Here is a 27,011-nt window from a genome sequence, read left to right as displayed (position 1 = left end):
GGATTGCTGAGTATTACTGTTCGTCATTCATGTTTTCTAATATATCGTTAAAGTGTTATTCTACTAAAGACAAAAAGTAAACTGGTAAAATAATTTTAAAATTCCAAAATGGTCTTTCATTTTTTGTCAAAAATTCCCAGCTGCAGTTCTAGAATCCATAGTCCTTTAACACAAAACCCCTTTTTAAAAAGTACTGGGCTTATACTAATATGACTTAAAAATTAACTTATTTTCTGAACATAATTTTTTTTCAAAAACCTCAAATATCTTTAATCATTTTATCAAAGCATCATTCTTTCTAATTACAAGAGAAATCACAAATTTAAAATACAAGAGTACATACTCCTTGCAAACTACATTCGTACTAGCATTCATTCATTCATTCATCATTTGATGGCCAACTATCATTTTACTCACTCAACAGAAACACCTGCCTACTAGGAGAAAAACTATTGCTCCAAACCCTTAAGATACAGCAATAAACATGAAAAATAAAGTTCTTCCTCTCATGGTACTCACATTCCAGTCAGGTACAGATATAAGTATATAATAAGGTTTTAAATTTCAAACAGTGGTTTAAGTTCCATGAAGAAAAAACAATATATCAGCAATGTAATCAGGAGAAGGGTAGGTGGAATTTAATGAGACAAGGGTTCTAAGGAGGTGATACAGGAATGAAAAAAAAGGAACCAAGTTCCCAGGTGGTGCTAGTGGTAAAGAATCCACCTGCCAATGCAGGTTAGACATGAGATGCGGGTTTGATCCCTGGGCTGGGAAGATCCCCTGGAGGAGGGCATGGTAAGCCACTCCAGTATTCTTGCCTGGAGAATCCCATGGATGGAGGAGCCTAGCAGGCTGCAGTCCACAGTGTCGCACAGAGTCTGGCACAACTGAAGCAACTTAGCACGTAACTAGAGATGGTGACTGCAGCCATGAAATTAAAAGACGCTTACTCCTTGGAAGGAAAATTATGACCAACCTAGAGAGCATATTCAAAAGCAGAGACATTACTTTGCCAACAAAGGTCCGTCTAGTCAAGGCTATGGTTTTTCCAGTGGTCATGTATGGATGTGAGAGTTGGACTGTGAAGAAGGCTGAGCGCCGAAGAATTGATGCTTTTGAACTGTGGTGTTGGAGAAGACTCTTGAGAGTCCCTTGGACTGCAAGGAGATCCAACCAGTCCATTCTGAAGGAGATCAGCCCTGGGACTTCTTTGGAGGGAATGATGCTGAAGCTGAAACTCCAGTACTTTGGCCACCTCATGCAAAGAGTTGACTCATTGGAAAAGACTCTGATGCTGGGAGGGATTGGGGGCAGGAAGAGAAGGGGACGACAGAGGGTGAGATGGCTGGATGGCATCACTGACTCGATGGACGTGAGTCTGAGTGAACTCCGGGAGTTGGTGACGGACAGGGAGGCCTGGTGTGCTTCAATTCATGAGGTAGCGAAGAGTCAGACATGACTGAGCGACCGAACTGAACTGAACTGAAAGATCAGGAGACAGCACTACAGCCACTTTGTTAGCAACTGGCAAAGCAAAAGCCCTGCTGTGAAAACTTGCTTCATCTGCTTAAACTGATGCCTCTGAGATGGTTACAAGATGAGGTTAACAGAGACTCGAGACTAGTCATCTCACAGGCCATGTATGGAGTCTAAGATCCAGAAGTGAAATAGGAAGCATTAGAGAGTTTTACAGGGGGGTCTGATGAGACCTGTTTTCCTCTTAAAAGTCCAATCTAGCTCTTGTGATGTAGAGTTAAGAGAGGGTGCAGGAACCTCAGCTGTTAAAACAAGAGGCAACAGACAACAGTGTGGTCTGGTATGAGTTATGAAACATATATTACTTCTATTTAATTAGACACAAAGGTCTTCCATTTACATAACTGAACTCCACTCCCTCCCCAAAAATCACTAAAATAATAAAACAAGCTATCAAGGCAGAAACCCACCAGGAAAAAGGAGGAACCACAGTATACAGATGTCCTGGAAGTTTTAGAAGAGAAAAAAATGAAACAAGGGATAATGACCAAGGGTAATATAATTCATCCTGAGCAATTTTGGATGTTCTGAGGACTCTGAGGCACCAAGCTCCTTGAAATGTAATGATGGGCCTTGTTTTGACAATGAAGACCAAATAGATATATCTTTCCATTAATCTGTTAAAACGCATCCCATAGAGCCGACAGATGAGGGATAGGAAACAAAGCCAAAGACCTGCTTCTGAAGATCCGAGTCACACAGATAAGAGGTGAGGCACTGCTCTGAACACAGATGTCCTATGTGAGCTACTGAGCAAATCTGAACCATTTTGTCTAGAGAAAAGCCATGGCCCAGAAGAGAAGACCTATACAGATTAACGATTATCTGAGAATCATCAAAGACAATGACCTAATATAATCTTACTGAAAGTCTTTAACATGAATGAGCAACTTCATCTTTAGGAATTTATCACAGGAGGTAAGTGAGTAGCGAGTTAATAAAAGAGATGTTCACTGGGAATTCCCTGAAGTCCAGTGGCTAGGACTCAGTGCTTTCATTGCTGAGGGCTTGGGTTCAATCCCTGGTCAGGGAACTAAGATTCCACAAGCCTTGCAGTATGGCCAGAAAAAAAAATATCCACTGCAATACTGTTTATAGTATCAAACAAATGTAAACAATTAGTCATAAAGAACATATAGTTATGATATATCCATATGTTAAAAAAGAAAATAGTCACATGATAAGATGCATATATCACATGAAAAGGATAACACACAAAATACATGGACCCAACACATAAGGCTAATAAGCCTTTGCTTATGTAGCTTTTTTCCCATGATGAAAACAGCTTACTGGAATAGTTATTAAAAATAATTAAAAGATTCCATAATCTTTGAAAAATGGATATATTAACCATAGCAAAGTTTTAAACTTGATATTTCAGTCTCAAAAAAAATCTAATTAAGACACTAGTAACATTTGCTTCTTTAAAAAAAATTCATATAGCTCCATCTTATTAAGTTAAATTTAAATTTAAGTGAAATCAGTATGATTTCAATGGAAAGATAAAGTATAAAGAAATAACTAAAGATTCCATAAACAGTTCTCCATATTCTTACTACTATGCCCTTGAATGATACTTGTAATTTGATAAATCAATAAAAAAAAAATCAAAAAGCTACACGCAAATACTTTTAGCATTTTAAAATGTTTAATCCTGCATCTTCAGTGCTGTACATTTAAAATATTCTTATTTCCTATATTGAGAGATGTAAGTGTTTCTAATCACTAAATGTTGTAGGCAAAACAAAATTTACCTTTATGCATTTCTAAAAACTGGAAATTAAACTTTCTGGAAAGCAATAAAGTTTATAAAAGCAAGCACTCTTGAAAACGCCAAGTAAATTAAGAAATGTCTACTTAGGAAGATATCATTTAAAATATTAGTCATAAATAAAGGCAAATACAAATAAGATAGTAAGAGGGAAGAAGAATTCATAAGCACAATAATCATTAGAAAAAAATTAGATAAGAAAAATAACAAAAATAAAAACAAAAATCTACCAAGTAATTAAATGTGTGTAAAATAGGCCAGTAGAATAGAAAAATGACTACATTCACAAATATACATGTATATACAGAAATATGATTGAAATTATATTTTACAATATAGCAAAACAGACTACCATTAAATGACTAATCATTAATCAGTGACAAGGGGACATTTACTATCACTTTCAGTTAGTTATATCCCTATATCATATATATCATGAACAAAAAGTCCTAATGGATAACATTATTAGGGGAAAAAACTACAGAAAACTTGTATAGTATTTTTATAATTATGAAAATTGAGAAGGCAATCCTAACTATATCCAAAAAACCTAGAATTTATAAAGGCAAAGACAAATATTAATCTATCATGGAACCATAAACCCAGAACCAAAGTTAAAGAGATACAGGAAATTTGCAGCAGAAATGAAGTGGCTAACAAATATTTTAAAATGACCAGGAGGCATGTGAGATCCTAAGTTTCCCCGACTGGGGAGTGAACACACACCCTCTGCATGAAAGGCTAAGTCTTAACCACTGGACCATCTGATTTTGCACTAGATATGCAAAAAGTTTAAAGATCACTGACCAGTATTGGGTGAGGTTGTGCAGGAAAAGATGCACTCACACTTCAAGGAGTTGAAAAAATCAAAATCAACATTTAACCAGTCATTCTTCTTGACCCAGCTATTCTATTCTACTTCTGAGACTCAATCCTACAACTAGCGCAACTAAACAAACCTGCATCAACAGGATGTCCTCTGTAATACTGGCTGTAATGCACAGAACTAATAAAAGCGCCTCAATGGGTACAATCTGACACCATGAGGGACAGACTTAAACAATATTCATACCATGAATATTATTCCCTCATTTTAAAAAATTAGGTAAATCTGAATACACTGATAAAAGACTGCAAAGGATAAACACTATCCTCTCTGACAGCTTTCATACCCTGACTTCTAAAACTTGGAACTATGATTTGATTCTCCTTTTAAGAGCCATCAAACCATGATTTCCAATTTCCTATGGAAGTCTACCAATTTAAAACTGATCAATGTATCACGAGATAAATAGGTTTTATAAAAGCCTGTTTTTTTAATACCATCTGTATCATGAAAAGAAAAGTTACCTGCTTTAATAACCAGCTATAGTTACAAGTTAAAAAAATGATTCATAATTTCCAAAAATTTTTTAAACACTTCATGTTTTCATTCATTACCAATGTTTTCATACTGGCTTCCTTAAGAAATATGCAATAGCCAATTCCTGAACCCATACTTTAAATTTATATCCCCTCTTCTTTTTAAGAGCAATTACGGACATGTTAATACCTGGTCAATCATACTTAATGTTCAAGGATGCCTGACAAGTGAAAACTCTGTGATGCTGATATGGTCTAAATCCTGACCTCTCAGTCTCAACTTCAAAGGGATGCCACCTATTTGGCACAAAACATGTCTAAAAAACTCAAATTATTTTCACATCTTCTGACGAAAAAATCACCTAGCTATAAATGCTAATTTACAAAGAGTGCTATGGAACAACTTCCTAGTTTATTAGAAATCTAAATATTTTTTACTTGTAAGAAACATCTGACATAATTTAGGTGGTTTATGATAACAAAAATCTAGTCATTCTAAAACACAACAAAAAAGTTCCTAGAACACCTTATTTTGAGAAAAGTGACTACCTCTGAGGGGGGAGGAAACAGAGATAGGGCTTTAGCTGCTGCTATAATCTTACATTGACACAAAAACTGAAGCAAAATTTTTATTTTGGAGGCAGATTGCCTGGATTCTAAACAATTCACTACCTCTTACGACCTTAAACAAATTATTTAATCTCCTTCCATTTCCTTTATTTATAAAATTCGTATAATAATGTTTCCTGCTACACAGGATTAAATCAGTTGATATACGTGAAGTGCTTAGAATAGCACCTGACATATGGTAAATTTCACTGCCATTATTATCATCAGCCTCACTACCTGTAATTGTCAGTCATGAAATCTGGCTTCCCGGAAGGCACTGGGATAAGAGGAGGTTAGGTCGGATGGGATCTTATCATTTTTCTAGACATTTCAAACATAAATGCTACTTTTGTAACCAGTGATATATAACCAGTTTAAGTGGGAAAGCAGTATGAAGTGGAATAATGAAGTTTCAGTCTTCAATTTTCAAAAACATGAGACAATTCAGGCTTTGGAGTTTGATATTTATTTTTAGCAGGAAGAAAATGCTAAGGTTGATGACATCATTAGAAGATACGCCCATGTCCAATACCTGCAACAGAAGCTCAATAGAAGTTAAAAACACCATACCAAAGACTAAAGACAAAAATTACATGTCATTACTTACCCTTAATTCTGCTAACAGTAAAACAAGTAACAGTGTGTTTAAGGCTGAAGTTCCATCACAAGATCAAAAATCGGTAAGTTAATTATCAAACTTATTTTTTGGAAAATTCTATCTGTTCTATGTAAAACTGGGCAACCTCTCTAAAGGTGAGCAAAATGCCAACAACTATGTTTTGAGTGTGTAAGTGTGAGCAGAGGAGGGGCAGACTGAAAAGGGGTAATGCTACACAGTGCTGACAATACAGGGTGGGAGAGTTCTGATGCTGGTACTTAGTCAACTGCAATCACAGGTAGAAATGGTAATCATCTTTGGCACAATTAGAGACTGCTGAAATAAGAACTAAACTCTAATAAATAAAAGCAACTTAACAGATGCAGCATCATAACATACCTAGAAATTTAAAGAGGACCGTCTTAAAAAAGGGATCCAGACATTAGAAATTCTATGTATTAGAAAAAGAAATTATTATAGCAGCAAACAATTTTAACAAGAACTAATCAAATTAAAGATTCTGTTAAATAAAATCAAATCTGGTTCATTCCCTATCCCTGACAATGGTTACTCTGCTCAAAGGAAATTTGAGTTTCTTCTTTTAATCCGTGCACCTCCAGACTTTTTGTCAACAGTATCAATTATCATTCAATTTAAAGAAGCAATAACCTTCTACTTAAGGGGGTGTCCAACCCGAGAGTGGAGTAGAAATATGTTAAGATTCAAGAATGGAATAATGAGGTAACCTGAAGACTACCTTCCTAAGCAAAAATAATAAACTGCTCAGGAATAGGGAAACTGGGGACCGGCATAACCATAACAAAAAGTCTTTATTTCTTAATCATATACCCAAAAGACTGCATGTACTCAGAACAGGAATTAAGTCCAACCATAATTTACTGTAGCTAAGACCAGACTTTATGCTAACTGCTATTTTCCCATTATTTTTGTTATTAAGCATAAGATGAATTACTATTACTGGAATTTCACATGAGTAATTTAAAAACACAACCAGTTTTTGATCATTCCAAATCTCTAAATTTTCTTAGGCAGACTGATTTGGTTCAAGTAAAAAAACCAATTAATGTAGCTTAATTGGAATAGCTTACCTGGGGCCATTGTCTAAAGGGGTCTATGTTCTAAAAGTGCAAAACGTGCAGGGATATTAAGCTATTTTAAAGCTCCTTCCAAAAATAAATTTAACAAACAAGCACTAAATAAGGAAAAGGTTACGCACTTCCAATTTATGCTCTTTCTCTGCAAGGGCTTCCTTTTGACAACGAAGAAAATCTGCTAACATTCGAGTGAGCTGCTTCCTATCATCTATTTCAGCCGCCAACCTGCCGTTGTAGTCTGCCAGCAACATACAAGCATCCTCTACCATTTTAGAAAGTCTTTCTCCAGACTCTTTATCTAAGAAAAGCACAGGATAACAAAAGTATTACACAACAAAAACAATGCCATATGCTGTTTCTTTACCCTACCCCCCTGAAAAGTTCAGATCCGACTTGCTCTTCTTACCTGTTATTTTATCTAGAAGGGATACTTCTTGAACTTCAACAGGCAAAGAAGCTATCCTTTGATGAACTGCTGCATCACCAGAAGCTGCATTTTCTAGATCTTGCAATGCTCTAACGAGATCTAGAGTCTAAAAAGTTATACAACTTTAGAAAAATTAGCAAAGCTTAAACAAATATAAAAGACTTAAAATTCATTCATATTCCTTAATCTGACTATTTGACTATTAAAATGATGTGATTCATTTGTAAGCCAAATATATACAGTGGTAAGACGGAAGGCAGGCTATAACTTCAACCTGGAGAATACAAGTTTTATGAATGACATATTCATTGTATTATCATTATACTAATACATAAGAATTTCTAGTATTAAATTAGATATAGGGGGGTGGAAAATACAAATCATCATCTATCATAACACAGAAGAGCCCCCCAAATTCCATCTCCCAATGAAGTAATTAAAGCATAAGAGAAATGCACTTTTGGAATATATATGTTCACATATGATATCTTCAATTATTCTATGGTTTGTTACTAAGATCATTAAAATATTACAAAGTTCCATATGTCTGGTGACTTATATTTATATAATGCTTAATCAGCATTTAACATCAATATTTTCGTTGCACTGTTTTCATACCAGCTATAATTAGGAGGGATGGGCAAGTCTTTGCTGATATTTCATAATTCATAACATCCCTAAAATTATTCCAAAGAAAACTGAGTAAATTTTCTTTTTCCTAGTCTCCATTCCCATCTACATCCTTTTACGTTTCTTCTTTTTTTCATCTCTAAGCCTAAATTCTGGAACACTAAGAAATTATACACATATATGAAAAGTGTAGGATATTATCAACTCTGTATATATTTAGATGACACTGACAGCCAGTTTCGAATTTTTCTTTAAGCTATCCCCTTACAAAAAGTTATTACTGGGGTCTAGCATACAGCAAATAATCAAACATGATTAGAATTAATGGAACCTAGTAAGAAATATACCATCCCCAGTGTGCTTTTAACTCACTACTGTTTTTAAAATCCAAATATTAAAAAAAAAAGTATTCTGTTATATTTCCCCACTACAATGAAAGTGAGCTTAAGAGCAATGACATGACAAGGAAGCTTGTTTCTCATGATGCCCCAAATAACTTACATCATTATTATTTTTTAATCAGATTTAGCAAGTTCTAAAATTTTCTGGATTTCTAAGAAGAAACCTGGCTTTATGGTTTTGACAATGTATGCGTGCTTTAATTACAAACTACTCTCATTACACCTTCACACTCCTACATGAAGAAAGCAAACGGAAACAACATTAGCCTAGGACTTCCTGCCAGAGGAGAATGAAATGATTAGATCCTATAAAGAGAAATCTTTGCCATTCTGAACCATTGAGAATTAAGCAATACAACTAACCAGAAAATGGTCATTATAAAGCCAAAAGCAATTGCACTGTATACAACAAGCACTAGGGAAGAGTCACGTCAGAAACTCCTAGAAGTACAACTTAGGTTACTCTTTCATCAGGGAGAACCGGAAGGGTCAGACCCTTTAATTAAAACTGGAATAAAATACTGTTCTTGGAGTGAGTTTCAGTCCAGGTCTCCAAGTCCATGGAGCACTCAAGTTTTTATTACTCTGCTGCTGCTACTGCTAAGTCACTTCAGTCGTGTCGGACTCTGTGCAACCCCATAGATGGCAGCCCACCAGGCTCCTCTGTCCCTGGGATTCTCCAGGCAAGAATATTGGAGTGGGTTGCCATTTCCTCCTCCAATGCATGAAAGTGAAAAGTGAAAGTGAAGTCGCTCAGTCGTGTCCGACTCTTAGCGACCCCATGGACTGTAGCCTACCAGGTTCCTCTGTCCATGGGATTTTCCAGGCAAGAATACTGGAGTGGGTTGCCATTGCCTTCTCCTCTTATTACTCTACAGGGTACTAATTCCTGCAAACCACATCTGCTTCCAAAGCTCAGCAGGAACCACATTCTGGCTCACATACTGAGTTACGTTTCTGTACCATTTGTAGCCCATGAAGATATTTACCTTGTTTTAAGAGTATGGCTATGTCTTCATTTTCTCCTTTAAAATTCTATCTGTCCCTCCTATATGTTTGAAACATAGAAGGAGGAAGCTTTAAGACTCAATGCCCACATAATTAAGGTAAAAATGTCTTTTTGGAATCATCTGATGGTTAGAAAATGCTATACTGTACCAATCTGGGAGGACATGGAGTATTAAGATGATTCTAATTCATCTGATTTTACCACAGAACTACATGGTTCCATATGGTTACACAAAACTATATGAACACATACTTGTTAAGTCTAACATGCATTTTTACACATTTAAAAGCAATAATACTTAAAAAGATTGTTTATCTCTATGCATGGAATTTTTAGCATACTTAAACATTAAAAGTCTTACATTTATTAAAAAAAAAAAAAACTGTTGAAATGGTGGATATCTCACCAGATCTAATTATACCTAGCAATCAAATACTTTTTATGTGAAATATAATTGCTTAATATACAACACACATTAAACATAAGTGGTTAATCAGAAAATAAGACTTATTCACATAGCTTGTTTCCTGTACCCAGAATTATAAGTCAATTTACAGAAATAAAATAGCAAAATTAGTAAAGCTTGATGGCTACATGAAATACTAGAAATATAACTCCCTCAACAGAGAAAAACTGCTACCTGTGGTGGTTCACTTGGAGATCCTAGAGAGGAACAGTTTTCATTCTCATCCACCTTTATCTGCTCATACGTTCGCTTCCTAGGCTTCTTGTCACCATCTGAGATGAAAGAACATTTAACTTTTAATGAGAGAACACATTTCAATGAAGAGAGAATGATAAAAGATTATATACTTACAAAGAGCTTGCTTAAGTTGTTCTAATACATCATTTTCATAAACAGACCTTTCTTCCCAAATAGATAGCACTCTTCCAAGGTGCTTCTTACAACTTTCATCAGTTTCACTAAAGAGAAGATAAAAACATTAACAGTAAAATGCACAGTTGCCATTGCAAAGATAATGGTGATTTTAAATACAATGGTCACCCATTCCCTGAAAAAAGCTGCCCAAATGTTTACTAAGTTTCACTATGTGACCAGCAGTTCAAGGGTGAAGTGACCAAGACAGACATACTCTCTGCTTCCCTTAAAGAACTCAGAGACATACTACTGAGCAAAAAATTAAAAAAGAATGATGAAAGTGCTAGTACTGGTGACAAGGGGTTATCAAGAAAGTACCTCTAACCTAACGGGGGCTGAACATAAAGCTAAGAAGACTGCCAATAGGTGATTTTGAGGCTTATTTAATAAATATTTACTGATCAATGTATGATCTCTGACAATGGAGATACAAATGGAGTTTTACGGCAGCTGTTATCTGTAAGAGCCACAAAAGAGAACAGAGCGTTAAAGATGGGTTTAACAGAGACATGGCCCAATTCAAGAGAGATAAGGAAAGGCATGGGAGGAAGAGTATTTGAAAAAATGATATATTTATTCTGAATTCTGAAGACTGGACACACAGAAGTGGGAAACAGCCTACTCCCAACCACTTCCCAGCACCTTCACCACTCCCACTGGAGACTGAACCACTATGATCTCCTGACTGGATTTTTGTAACAGCCTTTTCATTGGTTTCCCAGGCTCTACTCCTTCGTCCTATTCTCTACTAAGGTAAATCATTTCATACTGCTCTCAGTCCTCTAAGAACCACTAATTATACCAAGGAAAAAAGCAAAGACTTTATTTACCCTGGGCCACAAACTGGGCATGTTCTGTTTCCTGGCTACCTCTTAGACCACATTTCCTAAATACAAATCTTGCTGATCCTCAAATATGCCCAGCACATGGCTGTCTCACTGTGTCTGCCTCGAGTTTTCTCTACCCAGGATCCTTTCCTGCTAGTCAAATGGCCCCTTTCATCCCTCCCTTCAGTCTCTGTTCCCCCAAACTGTCAATCCTTACCTCATGAAATAAGTGTCATCACACTCTCGAGCTTCTTCCCTGCTTTATGTTTCTTCGTAGTACTTATCTCTCTTTTTTTTTGACATTTTTAGATATATTCAGTTGTATTATTCTGTTATCCACTGAAATTTAAGCTCCACTAGAACAGAACTTTATAGTTCATTCACTATTGTATCCTCACTGACCAGCACAAAGTAGATGGTCAATAAATATTTTATGGAATATTAGGAAAAGGCAATAAATAAAAAAAGCCCAAGCCAGAGAGAACTAAAAGTTTAGTTAACTTAAACTACATAAACTACAGTGTGTGGGGAGGCGGTGGGGAGGAAGAGGAGAAATGTGAGCAAGTCTGAAGAAGTAGACTGGGCCAGGGAAGGAACACCTGAAGGCTTGCTCAGGACTTCAGACCTGACCTCTAGAGAAACGAGAACCACTCAAAGACAAAAGACTGTTATAGTCCATTCTACAACTATGGCTACAGTTTCCTAGATGGATTAAACAACACTGGAGGCTACTGCAATTATACAGAAATGACATTATGGTAAGTGGAATGACAGGAAGCCTAAGAACCAAGAGAACTATATGTACTATATGGGATAAAGCGAGTGAAGGAGAAAGGACAGTGTGATACATTATAAATCACGGTATCACAGAGAGTTCCCAATAACACCTAATTTTTCACAGGGGCATCAGGATAGATGAAGTTGCCATTCATCAAGAAAGTGAACGTAGAGAAGGATCAAGTTTGACAGGGAGGAAGGATATTGTGAATTCACTAAGAGACACAGTTAAGTCTCAGATGTGTGGAAGCATACAACTAGAAATCAATAGGCAACTGGATATACCTACAAGAATAAAAGGAAAAACACTGGACTGGAACAAAGATTATTAGCTATTAGGGTGTGGATAATAACTAAATATATGAAATGTACGAAATCACCCAGAGGGCTAGTAAAGAATATGACACCAGGAGGCCTTGGACTAAATTCTAAGAAACACCAGCACCTGAAAAGATGGTAATAGACAGTATCTAAATTGAAGGATAAATAATATTAATTTAAGAAAGCAACATACAGCAGTGTTTCACACTCTGTAATTCTTAAAAAAAAAAAAAAAAAAACTACTGTGACTAAACTTTAGGGCATGTGGTGAGTATATTTTTATTCTTAAATCATTCATTCAACACAGATCATCATTCACCACTGAATTCTACAAATTAGACTGATGTAATTGCCTACCCCAATGTTTACCCAGTAATCTACCAAATATCTACATATAATATTTGGAAATAAGCATTTTAAATGCACAGACTTCTACCTTCAGAATTTTTCTATAGCAAAATTTTCAACAGGCTTGTGATTATTTTAAATATTCTGTATTAACAAAGCATTTAAAAATGTTGTGACATATACCCACACACCAGAAAACATTAAAATCATTATATGCAATACAACAGAAAGGGGTAAGTTTTTCCAGAAATACTAGTTGGAAGATTGATCATTATAAGCACACAAATTTTCAATTCAACACACTTACTCACTCTTAATAAACTTCATTTCAATATGGCAGTTGCTTTTGGTCACTAAAGAAACAGGTGAACTCCAAATGCCCACCTAAGCAAAACCTTTTCCTTCACACAGGTATTTAACACATTTATAAATGCCATCACTGGTAAGTCTTCTCAAATGAAAACTTCAAAGAAATACAACTTATTTTTTTATTTTAATATCTTAAGACAAGTTTTAGCAAAAGGACATATTAGACATTTACAACAGATTACCTAGTACCCAAAACAATTATCATACCTTGAAACATGCTTAAAAGCCTCCACTATAACTGGTGCAAAATCTTTTGTAAACTCTGGCCCCTTCCTTTTGCTGTTCTGAATGACATCATTAGCTAGGTAGAGAAAAGTAAGCTTCCTGTTCGGTTTGGCTGGAAAAAAAAAAAACAAACAAACAAACTAATTAAAATACCCTCAACTTAACTGAGACAAATTTTCTCAATAACTGAAATTAAGCAGTTTGAGAACTACAACAAACTTACTAGCCTTTGTATATTAGGTTCAACCCTAGCTTCTCATTCTACTGCTAAATTCAGCAAGTCAATATTCTTTAAGGGATAACTACTCTATTGTTTCTGAAGATCACTCACATAAGAGAAAAAAGAGAACTCATGAGGCAGAGGTAGCCAATATTTCCTTACAGTTTTACTAAGTCATCTAAACCATTTATCTTTGATTGGTTATCTTATCATTAGTTACAAATTAAGTTTTATACATGGAAATCATCACATCTGTGTAAAAATGTATTTCTGTGACTATTCTGTACCAAATTTTATTAAAACTATTAAACACTACATGAAATACAGCCACTTAAAATAAGATGGTGATTGGTCATGTTATTAAAATGGTACCTTAAATCTTAACTGAACTTATGACTATTTTATTGACAATACATATACTGATTTAAAAATCAATCATTAAGTTACCATGAAACAAAAGAGAACAAAATGTAAGCCAGGTTGAAAGAGGCATTACTTCGATCAATTACAGATTTTTTCACTTACGAAATAAATATTTGTCAAGCTAACAGAGTAAATGTTAGAGAAACCAAGTAGACAAAGTTTAGATGTCCTCCCATTTTGGATTACATGGCCTTAAATAACTGATTTATCTTGACAAAAATACGCCCCTACTCACAATATTCTGTGGGTACGATAACCAGAATACATTTTTACTGATTAAATGTTAAGTGGCGCCAAAGCGATCTTGAGAAAGAAAAATGGAACTGGAGGAATCAACCTACCTGACTTCAGGCTCTACTACAAAGCCACAGTTATCAAGACAGTATGGTACTGGCACAAAGACAGAAATATAGATCAATGGAACAAAATAGAAAGCCCAGAGATAAATCCACGCACATATGGACACCTTATCTTTGACAAAGGAGGCAAGAATATACAGTGGATTAAAGACAATCTCTTTAACAAGTGGTGCTGGGAAATCTGGTCAACCACTTGTAAAAGAATGAAACTAGAACACTTTCTAACACCATATACAAAAATAAACTCAAAATGGATTAAAGATCTCAACATAAGACCAGAAACTATAAAACTCCTAGAGGAGAACATAGGCAATACACTCTCTGACATACATCACAGCAGGATCCTCTATGACCCACCTCCCAGAATATTGGAAATAAAAGCAAAAATAAACAAATGGGACCTAATTAAACTTAAAAGCTTCTGAAAAAAAAAAAAAAATGTTAAGTGGCATAAAAGTACTGAATATGACTTAAAATTCATATATATATATATGTGGAAAAACTAGTTGAACACAACCTCTTATACTATTTTCACAGTAGTATTTTACTAGAATTAGAATCATTCAAAGTTGTACAATTATATTCACGAACAGCCTACTTTGTGACATCCACATTACGCTGGTGTAGGGGACTTACTCTAAGGACTTATAATCCAGTGTACTATTCACGTGGGCCAGTTTATTGGATTTAAGGCAAATATTTGGCCAGATAGCATTTAGTCCTCAAGATATGAGTATTTAATATAAAATTTAAGCCACTTTTGAGTTCACATTTTTCTTTTAGAGACTGTAAAATATTGAGTCACCACTGATCAGACCTTACAAACCTGTAGTGCCCATTGACTGCAGTCTACCAATTACTGGGCTTTTGAAAGTTGCTGGCACAGAATAAAGATAAAGGGAGAGATGGTAATAACAGAGACCAACTTCTAATTCTTCTGGCTCTTGTCTGGTCAGCTAAACCATAGAGGACAACTGATTAAGATTCCAAGACCCTTTCCTATGAAGATTATAATAGTAAATTTCCAGTATTCAACCTTATCGTTAAAAAAAACAAAAAAAATCCTAACCTTTGCCCACAGAAAACCTCACACAAACAAAAGGCCTTATTTAATCTAAATATTAAAAGTATTAATCCAAGTATTTGCATTCTTGACATCAAAAAGAATTTAAATACTCAAATTTGTTTTTAGCACCTTAATATATATATAAAACCTAATTTAATCCAAATAATGTAAAGTATCATTATTATTTGCATTTGGCAGTTGAACAAAAATAAGACATCAAAAAGGTTATCTGCCCGCAGTAAAATAGCCAGGAAGAGATCAGTCATGATTTGAATTCCAGAAGTCCAACTCCAAAGCATTTCCTCTTAACATTAACAACTGGACTATGCCTCCTGTCATAAATGAAAGTGGGTATGACTTTTTGAGAAGATTTAACAGCAACTCAACCAAAATGTTTCAGAATGTTAATAGTATTATTCACAACAGCTAAAAGGTGAAATAATCCAAGTGTCTGTCAATAGAGGAATGGATAAGCAAAATGTGGTATATAAATACGAATAGACTACTACTTGGTCTGAAAAAGAAAGAACATTCTGACACGAGCTACAATGCTCAGACAGTAAAGAATACACCTGCAGTGAGTGAGACCTGGGTTCCATCCCTGAGATGGGACGATCCCCTGGAGGAGGGCATGGCAACCCACTCCAGTATTCTTGCCTGGAGAATCCCCATGGACAGTGGAGCCTGGCAGGCTACAGTCCATGGGGTCACAAAGAGTCAGACGTGACTGAGCGACTAAGCACACACAGAGCACGTTATGTTAAGTAAACAAGCCTGCCACAAAAAGACATACACTGTATGACTGCATTTATATCAGGTACTTATATATCAGGTACTTAGAATAATCAAATTCATAGACAAAGTAGAACGGGGGCTGTCAGGGGCTAAGAAGAGGAAGATACAGAGAATTACTGTTTAATGGGGATAGAGTTCCAGTTTTATAAGATGAAAAGAGTTCTAGAGATGTATGTTAATGACAGTTGCACAACAGTATAAATATACTTAATACCACTACAACTTCACACTTAAAAATGATTAAAGTGTTCAATCTTATGTTTATTTTACCACAAAAATTTTCAAGTATATATTTTATAATTTTTAAAATTTGTGAGCGATTAATCTCTTGAAAATAATTCAGAATCATTTTCTGCAGTGTACACTAAAGAAAAAACTTACAAGATTTCAACATACATTTTCCAGTATATTCCAAAGGATGAACTCTGTACCAGGAGCACAACTTTATAGTATGGGGTCCAAATACCAAGACATTATTTTCATTTTTTCCCTGGTGGAAACCACACCAGGGAAATATGAGAACTACCTAGAAACTGCCATAAATTATACCCTTCTCCAAATTTTCAGGGGGAAAAAAACTTCATGTAGAACAAATAATAAACTAATGGAACAAATTACTTGCTTACAATAAGCAATTCCAGAAGAAATCACACTATTTCCAAATGAATTTTTTTATAAATTGTAAATAACAGATCCATAAATTGTTTCTAAAACACACAAAGCTAACAACAGGGCAAACAAGCCATTTCATAATTTCTTAAAGAAACAACTCTATTGGCAACAGAATATAAGGCTAAATAATGGGTCTGACCTAATCAATTCCTATGTTTTTACTGTTCATAGGGCTCCCTGTAAAGACACCAATTTTCCCAATCTTCCATTCAGTTTAACTCATGTTTATTTAATATTTGCTGTGTGCCATGCTGAGTTTAGACCAAAAATAATCTTTCGTGTTCAATCAGGACTTTGCAACATAAAAACTGGCACAAGATAGGTCATGTGACTACATGAGTTCTTTTTTTTAAATTCTCTCTCCACTGATACATGATACCAACACTGACAGCAACCATAAACTCAGTATTATATCGCAGTTAGTCTACCCACTCCAGTATTCCGGCCTGGAGAAATCCAGGGACTGTATAGTCCATGGGGTGGCAAAGAGTCGGATCTGACTGAGTGACTTTCACCTCACTTCACTTAGTCTATGTGTGCCCTACTATGTTTGTACCAGTGAAGCATAAGCCAAATAAGGACCAGTCAACATATTGTGAGAAATCATTTTCTTATATCTCACCTCACCAAACAAAATTTTAAGCTCCTGTAGGTACTAAGCATAAAGCTTCCTAGGTGGCACAGTTCAGTTCAGTTGCTCTGTCGGGTCTGACTCTTTGCAATCCCATGGACTGTAGCATGCCAGGTTGTCCTGTCCATCACCAACTCCCGCAGTTTGCCCAAACTCATGTCCATCGAGTCAGTGATGCCATCCAACCATCTCATCCTCTATCGTCCCCTTCTCCTGCCTTCAATCTTTCCTAGCATCAGGGTCTTTTCAAATAAGTCAGTTCTTTGCATCAGGTGGCCAAAGTATTGGAGTTTCAGCTTCAGCATTAGTCCTTCCAATGAATATTCAGGACTGATTTCCTCTAGGATGGCCTGGTTGGATCTCCTTGCAGTCCAAGGGACTCTCAAGAGTCTTCTCCAACACCACAGTTCAAAAGCATCAATTCTTTGGTGCTCAGCTTTCTTTATAGTCCAACTCTCACATCCATACATGACTACTGGAAAAACTGTAGCTTTGACTAGATGGACCTTTGTTGGCAAAGTAATGTCTCTGCTTTTTAATATGCTGTCTAGGTTGGTCATAGCCTTTCTTCCAAGGAGCAAGAGTCTTTTAATTTCATGGCTGCAGTCACTTCTGCAGTGATTTTTGGAGCCCAAAAAAGAAAATCTCTCACTGTTTCCATTGTTTCCACATCTATTTGCCATAAAGTGATGGGGCCGGATGTCATGATGTTAAGTTTTTTGAATGTTGAGTTTTAAGTCAACTTTTTGACTCTCCTCTTTCACTTTTATCAAGACTCTTTAGTTCTTCTTTGCTTTCTGCTATAAGGGTGGTATTATCTGCATATCTGAGGTTATTGATATTTATCCCGGCAATCTTGATTCCAGCTTGTGCTTCATCCAGCCTGGCATTCCCCATGATGCAGGTGGCACAGTGGAAAAGAATTCATGGAGATGCAGGAGACATGTGTTTGATCACTAGGTCAGAAAGATCCCTTGGAGAAGGAAATGGCAACCCAGTCCAGTATTCCTACTTGTAAAATCCCAAGGAGAGAGGAGCCTGGTGGGCTACAGTCTATGGGGTGCAGAGAGTTGGATGTGACTGAGCATGTGTGCGCACATACACAGGTACTAAGCATAGCCCTTTGTCCAGGGCCCTTGTATATGAACAGGTACATCAAAACAAATAATAATTAAATTCTGAGAGCTAATCTGTGAAAACATAGTATTACCTAAAAAGTTGAGCTGCTGCTGCTAAGTCACTTCAGTCGTGTCCGACTCTGTGCGACCTCATAGACGGCAGCCCACCAGGCTCCCCCGTCCCTGGGATTCTTCAGGCAAGAACACTGGAGTGGGTTGCCGTTTCCTTCTCCAATGCATGAAAGTAAAAAGTGAAAGTGAAGTCACTCAGTCGTATCCGACCCTCAGCGACCCCATGGACTGCAGCCTTCCAGGCTCCTCCATCCATGGGATTTTCCAGGCCAGAGTACTGGAGTGGGGTGCCATACACCTCAAAAAAGGGCAAAGCAAGTTCAGTTCATCACACAAGTAAGAAATAGTTACAGAGTAATTCACAAGGAGGGCTTTCCTGGTGGCTCAGTGGTAAAGAATGTGCCTGTCAAAGCAGGAGACACAGATTTGATCCCTGATCCAGGAAGATCCCACAAGCCTCAAAGCAACTAAGCCCAAGCACCACAGCTACGAGCCTGGGAGCCACAACTACTCCTTGGCCCAAGTGCTGCAACCACTGAAGCACTTACCGGGGAACCCATGCTCTGCAACAAGAGAAGCCACCACAATGAGAAGTCCAAGCACAGCAACTACAGAGTAGCCCCTGCTTGCTGCAACTAGAGAAAAGCCTGAAGACCCAGCACAGCCGACAAAAATAAATTTTAAAAATCATAAAAAAAACCCCACAAACAATTCAAAAAAAAGATCAGTTACAAAGCTTCAAAAAGATGAGACCAGGCTATTAAATTAAGAAAAAGAAACAAACCTATTCAAAGGATTACAGAAATGACATCTAGTCTAATTCATAATGAATTCAAAATCTAGTTTTACTTCTTCATAATCAGCAAGGTAATGGTAAGATCATTACTTATTTTCTTACACTGTTCAGACCACATGCCTACTTGCTTTGATATGATACAGAATATTATAATCTAATTTAATCACTGTTTTATGGAGACTGAAATTTACAACCACAGTAGATGATAATGCTGATAAATACAATTAGCTAAAAACATTTTTTTATCTATAAACGTTAAGAATTTTCTTTCTAAGAGACGTCTTCTATATAGAGAAGCAGCAAAAAAAATAATAAAAAAAATTACATACACATGCATGTATACATATACACACAAAATAATGAGTATCAGTGCAATTCTTACAGAAGGAAATGAGAAAACCCATTATCTTGAAACAAAAATCTACTAAAGATGTACTAATTGTTGGACAGCCTCACTTATTTCCGAGATAAACTGATTCACAGACCAGAAAACATGTTCATATGGATGGCTAGGTGGTTATAAGGCAGAAACTACTTAGTAATATTCTTTGCCACAGAAAATACAAAACCAGCAGGTGATTCTTGAATGGATTCTATCTATCCCAGATGGGACAAAGAGTTCAGTCAGACACAGACAGCTGCTTCTTAACAGGTGAGGTGGGTGAAAAATGGATAGCGCCGGCGTATTCCTGTATCACTGCCAGGATGCTTCAGACTTTTGGTAGCCCATCCCTTGCTTAAAATCCTTCCCAAGATTTTCTATTGTTCTCCACAAACATTTTAAATCCTTAACACAACCAAAGGCCCAGAAAGATCTAACTCCACCTCAACACTATTCCTTCTTCAAGCCCGAACTTCCTGGACTCCTACTCCTGCTTTAGACCTCAGTGAAACGGGTTCCTCTGGTTTTTCTCTGACCACCCACTGCACACTGGTGAGGCAGTCCTGATATGCTCTCATGCCACCTCATACTTTTCCTATGGAGCATTTATTCCAACCATTTAACTGTTTTTACTTAATCTTGTGCTTCCCAACTAATTCCATCAAAAGTAACAATTGTCAGGCTCATCCACCAATCTATGGAATCAAGTCCAGCAGCTAAGTCATAATTTACTCAACATTCACTAAATCAATAAATTTTAGGCTAAACCTTTATGTCTGTAATTATTTGTTCTACTAACTTAGCTTCTGGTCTTAACCTCACCCAGCTGAAAGGGGAATGCAATTACACTATTCTCAGAAACCTCAACTTCAAATTCACATTATGAAAAGAAGAACTTTCTTACAGATACAGCTACTCTTTATTTTCAATGTATTCACTTCAAATATTTTCCTTTCCCCCTTCCTCCATTCTAGAGTTCCTGCAAATCATAACCCCACAGAAAAATAAGCACAGTGTGAATGGGAAGGTCAAAGAACTATAAATGTTAATCAATTAAAGCCATCAAGACAAAAGTCTGACACTAAAGTTGGCAAGATTATGAGTTAATATTATCTTCTTTAAATACCTTCAAACATGATTAAAATTTAAATTAGTGTGAATTTTTACAAAAATAATTTGGCAATATCTATGAAAAATGTAAATGCATAAATCCCTTCACCCTGCAAATTTCCCTTTTAGGACTTTATCTTGTGGTATCTTCTCATAAATGCACAAAAAACCATGAAGGATATTCACGAAACAACACAAAAGACAGAATTAGATAAATCATGATATATTCATATAATCCATAGTCTATAGCTATTAAAAACTGAAATAGATTTATATACAAATATAGAAAGAGATCTAAGACATATTATTGAATTAAACATATCCACACACACAGTAGATAGCTTTACTTTGGGGGAAGATCAAGAATCTAAAGGGGATTCAGAATTACCAAAATAGAATTGTCATAACAGGGAAACACTTGAGCTATATATTAAATGATGCACGTGAGCCACATACTGAAAAGGGCTCCTGAGCAGTGTGGACTTGCTGCTCTTCCAAAGCACAAACTTCACCCAAGACCACTGTACCACTATAAAAGACAATGCAAAATGGAAAAGATCTAAAGAATACATGTCACACTGTTCACATTATGCATATAGAGTGGAACTGAAACTACAACTTTTTTGGTCTACTAAAAATAATATCTTTAAAATAATACTAAGTTTCTTAAGACCTAGGCACTATTCTAAAAGTTAATTACATATCTCTTTTAATCTTCAAAACAACCCTACAGAGTAATTATCCCCATTTACCAATGAAATAAGTGTTGAAGTAATTAAATGCACTCAGAGAAATGCACTAAAATCAACCAACACCTACTACAATCCCTAAATAGTGTTTTATTAACCAAAGCAGGAACTACATAAGATGAGCCTGTAACATCTTGTCATGATAAAAGTAAGAAACTGCAGCAAGCCAGGCGGGCGCCACCTGCCGGGGTCCAGCCCCGGCTGATCCAGGCTATTCGAAGGAGAGACGGCATAGGTGACCTATTTATTTAAATATTTATCAAAGATATAAAGAGTAATAGAATGAGGATAGCTCAGTGAGGAAATTCAGTGGAGAAAAGAGGCTAAATAATTCAGCCAGAAGGTAAGAGAAAGAACGACATGGTGAGACCAAGTTTCGGTGAACAAGGCCCGCACTTTATTTTCCAAAGTGGTTTTTATACCTTAAGTTATGCACAGAGGATAATGGGGGAAGGGGTAGAGTCATGCAGTAAGCCAGGCTTTCTTCCTGCAAACTTATCATATGCAAAAGTTTAGGTGATTTGCATCATCTTCTGGCCCGGAGGCCTGTTAACATTTTAAGACGCTTTCTTCAGAAAACTTATTTTTCTCTAAAGGTGATTGGTCAGGAGCCACCCTTGGGCTACAACAAGAAAAAGAATTAACTCAAGGGTCCCAGGTTACAAACATTAAAGCTACTACTTACACCAATTATATTAATCAATACACTGCCAGGGACACAGCAGGTAAGGGATATGGAAACTTAGCAGCAAACATTGGCCCAACAAGTGAAAATCCCTTCACCAATACAATTTCAAATCAATCTTTTAACTACTCAAAAGAATCTGTGTTTAGACAGTTTAGAACATCTCCTGCCTCTCACAGTTGGGAGGCTCTGAACAATCACATGTGGCCGGAAAAACCTATTCAGGCAGGCCAGAGGATTTCCAAAGGAGTTTGTAGGTTAAACACTGTCACACCCAGGAAGTATTAACTGGAACTGTAAGCTAACTCTTTTTTCAGAGAGAGGTAGTGGGGGACAGCCCCCCATAAAGTCAGAGGTGTAGGTGAAAGCACAAAGCAGAAAGTAGGCAGACTCTGGTTTTGGGGGTAGATGCTCGAGAATTTCCAGGGGGACTCCTGAAGCTCGATCCCGCCTTTGCGTATGCCGAGCCTCCTTCCTCATGACCTTTGTCATGGGCGGAGTTCCTCACGCTGGCTCCTGGCAGAGATAGAATTCCAGTTGAGCTATTCCAGATCCTGAAAGATGATGCTGTGGAAAGTGCTGCACTCAATATGCAATATGCAATATGCACTCAATATGCAATATGCACTCAATATGCAATATGCCGGCTCCTGGCAAGAAACCTATTTTAAAACCTACCAGAGTTGTATCCAAAGGACATAGGCAACACTCCAGGATACGGCCATTGACCAAAGAATATCAAAAAGATGACTCAATGGTATGAAACATAATCATCTAAAAATCTGTAAGTTCATAAAAAATACTTAAAAAAGTGGTTGCTATTCAGTTGACAAAGGGGGGGAAATGAGCCATTTAGCCTCTTCTTCCTGTGTGAACTGTATTCCAGAGTCAATGGTTGATGAAGGGAAGTTCTTATACACAAATGCTCAAATTTCAGCATGCTCAGAATCACTTAGAGGGCCTGTTAATACGCAGATAACTGGGTTCCTACTGACACAGTTTCTGAGATAGATCTGGGACAGGACCCAATAATTTGCATTTTCAACAAATACTCAGGTGATACTGATTCTGCAGAGGCCCATGTTTTTGAGAACCACCGTTAGAAAAGAACTCTGGATAATAAACACAGAAAGAATGAAATAATTAAAAATCCATAATTTTGCAACTCCTGATAGAAAGTCTAACCAACTACCATCACAAGCTGCTCAAAGCACTTGGTGAAAGGTGATGGTGCATGTGTGCATGTGCCCAGTCACGTTTGAGCTTTGCGGTCCCAAGGACTATAGCCCGCCAGGCTCCTCTGTCCATGGGATGAATACTGGAGTGGGTTGCCGTTTCTTCCTCCAGGGGATCTTTCCGACCCAGAGATCGAATCCACATCTCCTGAGTCTCCTGCATTGGCAGGTGGATTCTTTACCACTGCCCCATCTGGGAAGCCTGTGAAAGGTGATAGGGAACTTTTTAACAGATCCACAATGATAACAACTAAATCTACTGATCAATCTCACTTTTAAACAGAAAACAAACTTGACATTAGATATCTCTTAATGTGGTGCAGCAAGAAGTGCATAAAACAGGCAATAAAGTATTCTTTGAGAATGACACCATAAGGATGGAATCAGTCAAATGCCTAAGGAGGGAAATTATACAGTCCAACTGATAATCTCAACAAATAAACTGCATGAAAAAATGTGTGTGGGGGAGGAGACACAAATTTAAGAGACCTATTAACCAAATATGATAAATGGACCTTGTTGGATTCTGTTCTGAACATTAACTACAAAAAGACATTTTTCAGGGAATCTAGGATACTGAACATGAACTAGGTTCAAAAAAATTTTTTTTATTTAAGTCAACAAAGTTAACTTTGTTAGGTGTGACAGAGCTCTTACAATTATACTAAAATTTTAACATAAAGCTTACTTTATCAATTATAAATATATGTAAATGGTCTGAAGTCTAGGTTTTGCTTTAAAAAAAATACGGGAAAAAAGTATCAGGGTAGGGAAGATTTAAAGAGATGAAATTAGAAAGACATAACATTAATAATGCTGAAGCTGGATGATGGGTTCACTGAAGTTCAAAATCTTATTGTCTCCTACTTCTGTATATAATTTTGTCTATCATAAACAGTTAAAAATCTAAGTAAAGTTGGAGTGTAAAAAATGAAATCTCCTTTCATCTCCACCCCTTATCATGAATGAGCTCATTATTATAGTGTATCCTTTCCACACCATTAACTGTGCCTTTGCAAATACCATATACTCATTCACATGTCCACAGATACCCACAGAGGATTTTTTTCTTCAATAAGATCACACTATACATAATGTTTTGCAGTTTTTTCACACTTTAATATCCAAAGAATTTTTGTATTCATAAACAGATCTGTCACCAAACTCTTTAGGAGCCTCATTCCTTTTAATAACTACTTAGTTGATGCTTTTGAACTGTGGTGTTGGAGAAGACTCTTGAGAGTCCCTTGGACTGCAAAGAGATCCAACCAGTCCATCCTGAAGGAGACCAGTCCTGGGTATTCATTGAAAGGACTGATGCTGAGGCTGAAACTCCAATACTTTAGCCAACTGATGCGAAGAACTGACTCATTTAAAAAGACCCTGATGCTGGGAAAGATTGAAGGCAGGACGAGAAGGGGACAACAGAGGTTAAGATGGTTGGATGGCATCACTGACACGATGAACGTAAGTTTGAGTAGACTCCGGGAGTTGGTGATGGACAGGAAGCGTGGCGTGCTGCAGTCCATGGGGTCGCAAAGAGTTGGACACAACTGAATGACTCAACTGTGGTCACATGAGACATATATATGTTGTTTCAAATCTTTAATATCTTTTAGCTTTGTAAACCTGAGCAAGTATGTCTACAGCATAGATTCTAACAGGCAGAGGTAATAGGTTAAAAGGCATGTTGTTTAAATTTTGACAGACATTGTCAGGCTGCCCACCAAGGAGGGCAATTGCTTGAACTCCTACCACATAAAAATGTTCATTTCTCTACATCATCAACATACTACTATTAATATTTAAGATCTCTGCCAATCTCCCCAGAGTAAAATGATTGTGTTTTTATTTGTAATTCCCTATATACTACTAAAACTTATTTATTTTCCTTCTTTTGTAAATTGCCTATTCAGATCATATTCCCCATTTTTCTACTGAGCTTTTTATTATCAAAACTCCCAAGAGCATTTTATATGTTATAAATATTAGCTTTTTCCTATTTTAGGTAGTGCAAATATTTTCTCTGAACCTGTTGCTTAAAACTGAAACTTGGTATTTTCTGCATTCAGGGATTTTATACTTTTATGTGTTCAAATCTATTTCCTATATGACTCATGGCCTATACTTTATTCATGATCCAAAACTAGAAATTATAAATATGTATTTTTTCTTAGATGACTCTATAGTTGAATCTATTCAGTGCTGTATCTGTAATTCAACTGAATTAATTTCATATATGATATAAGTTAGGAATAAGTTAAGAATTACTTGTTAATATCCTCTTTGGCCTTCTGTATCTGTAATTCAACTGAATTAATTTCATATATGATATAAGTTAGGAATAAGTTAAGAATTACTTGTTAATATCCTCTTTGGCCTTCCCAGGTGACGTTAGTGGTAAAGAACCTGCCTGCCAATGCAGGAGACTTAAGACATGCAGGTTCAATCCCTGGGTCAGGAAGATCCTCTGGAGGAGGGCATGGCAACCTACTCCAATATTCTTGCCCCGAGAATCCCCATGAACAGATGGCAGGCTATAGTCATAGGGTCGTAAAGAGCTGGATACAAATGAAGCAACTTAGCACATAGCACATCCTATCTCTGATCCCATGAATTTCAGGCATCTAATTCGCCAAATGCCCACATAAAATAGGCCTCACTAATCTCTACTCTGTGTCTTCCATATATATTATTCCTGTACCAATAACATACTCGGCTCATTTCATGTCTTTACAGTCTCCATGGATACTGAGAAGGGCATACTATTTCTATTACTGTTTTCCGGTCAAAACTGTCAAAATTCTCAAGACAAAAACTGCCATGGCTCTTCCTGCACATTCGTGTTTTCCAAAGGTTTACAGAATTAGAGTTCTGTATTTCTCACAGACTGCTCTGAACTTACAGATTAATGTGAGGGTAACTGACCTCTTTGCAAGCAAGTTTACTTAGCAGTTTTACCTACTATTGTATTTTAAAACACATACAATAAAGGCATGCTTTAAAACAATAAAAAGCAAAAGTGCCTGGCATACAGCTACATTAAAATAAACTTATTAAAATACTTAACACAACACATAAACCTGAAAATACCCTATAATACCAAAGACAAGAAAACATTGGTAGAAAACACTAGTCTCAGAGTAACAAATGACGTGTCCTAATTCCAATATAAAGACCAATTTGTAGGAGACTTCGGCTTCTGAGAAAATAGAGCAGACATACGTTCTTCTGCTGCTGCTAAGTCGCTTCAGTCGTGTCCGACTCTGTGCGACCCTAGAGACGGCAGCCCACCAGGCTTCCCCGTCCCTGGGATTCTCCAGGCAAGAACACTGGAGTGGGTTGCCATTTCCTTCTCCAATGCATGAAAGTGAAAAGTGAAAGTGAAGTCGCTCAGTCGTGTCCAACTCTAGCGACCCCGTGGACTGCAGCCCACCAGGCTCCTCCGTCCATGGGCTTTTCCAGGCAAAAGTACTGGAGTGGGGTG

General features: G+C 36.7%; 1 protein-coding gene across 8 annotated transcripts in view; it reads right to left on the bottom strand.

Annotated features, from left to right (window-relative positions):
- RPRD1A (regulation of nuclear pre-mRNA domain containing 1A) overlaps positions 1-27,011 on the bottom strand; it is a 69,182-nt gene that overhangs the window by 26,395 nt on the left and 15,776 nt on the right. For 4 of the 8 annotated variants that reach the window (XR_015153730.1, XM_086372735.1, XM_086372736.1 and 1 more), the window contains exons 2-6: positions 13,194-13,323; positions 10,282-10,388; positions 10,105-10,202; positions 7,404-7,530; positions 7,120-7,295 (exon numbers count right to left, since the gene is read on the bottom strand). Coding sequence is in view for 3 of the 8 variants with exons in the window: in XM_086372735.1 (XP_086228861.1) it covers positions 7,120-7,295; positions 7,404-7,530; positions 10,105-10,202; positions 10,282-10,388; positions 13,194-13,323 (638 nt within the window). In the remaining 5 variants the exon portion in view is untranslated. Of the gene's footprint in view, positions 1-5,727; positions 5,817-7,119; positions 7,296-7,403; positions 7,531-9,444; positions 9,504-10,104; positions 10,203-10,281; positions 10,389-13,193; positions 13,324-27,011 lie in introns of those variants that run through there. The other 4 variants (XR_015153731.1, XR_015153732.1, XR_015153733.1 and 1 more) reach the window with 2 other exon arrangements.

This window comes from Bos grunniens, chromosome 24 (genome assembly GCF_055505025.1).
Source record: "Bos grunniens cultivar Pamir isolate PY7600 chromosome 24, Bosgru_T2T1.0, whole genome shotgun sequence".
NCBI lineage: Eukaryota > Metazoa > Chordata > Mammalia > Artiodactyla > Bovidae > Bos > Bos grunniens.
Note: the sequence above shows the minus strand (reverse complement) of the source record. Positions and strands in the feature narration are given on the sequence as shown.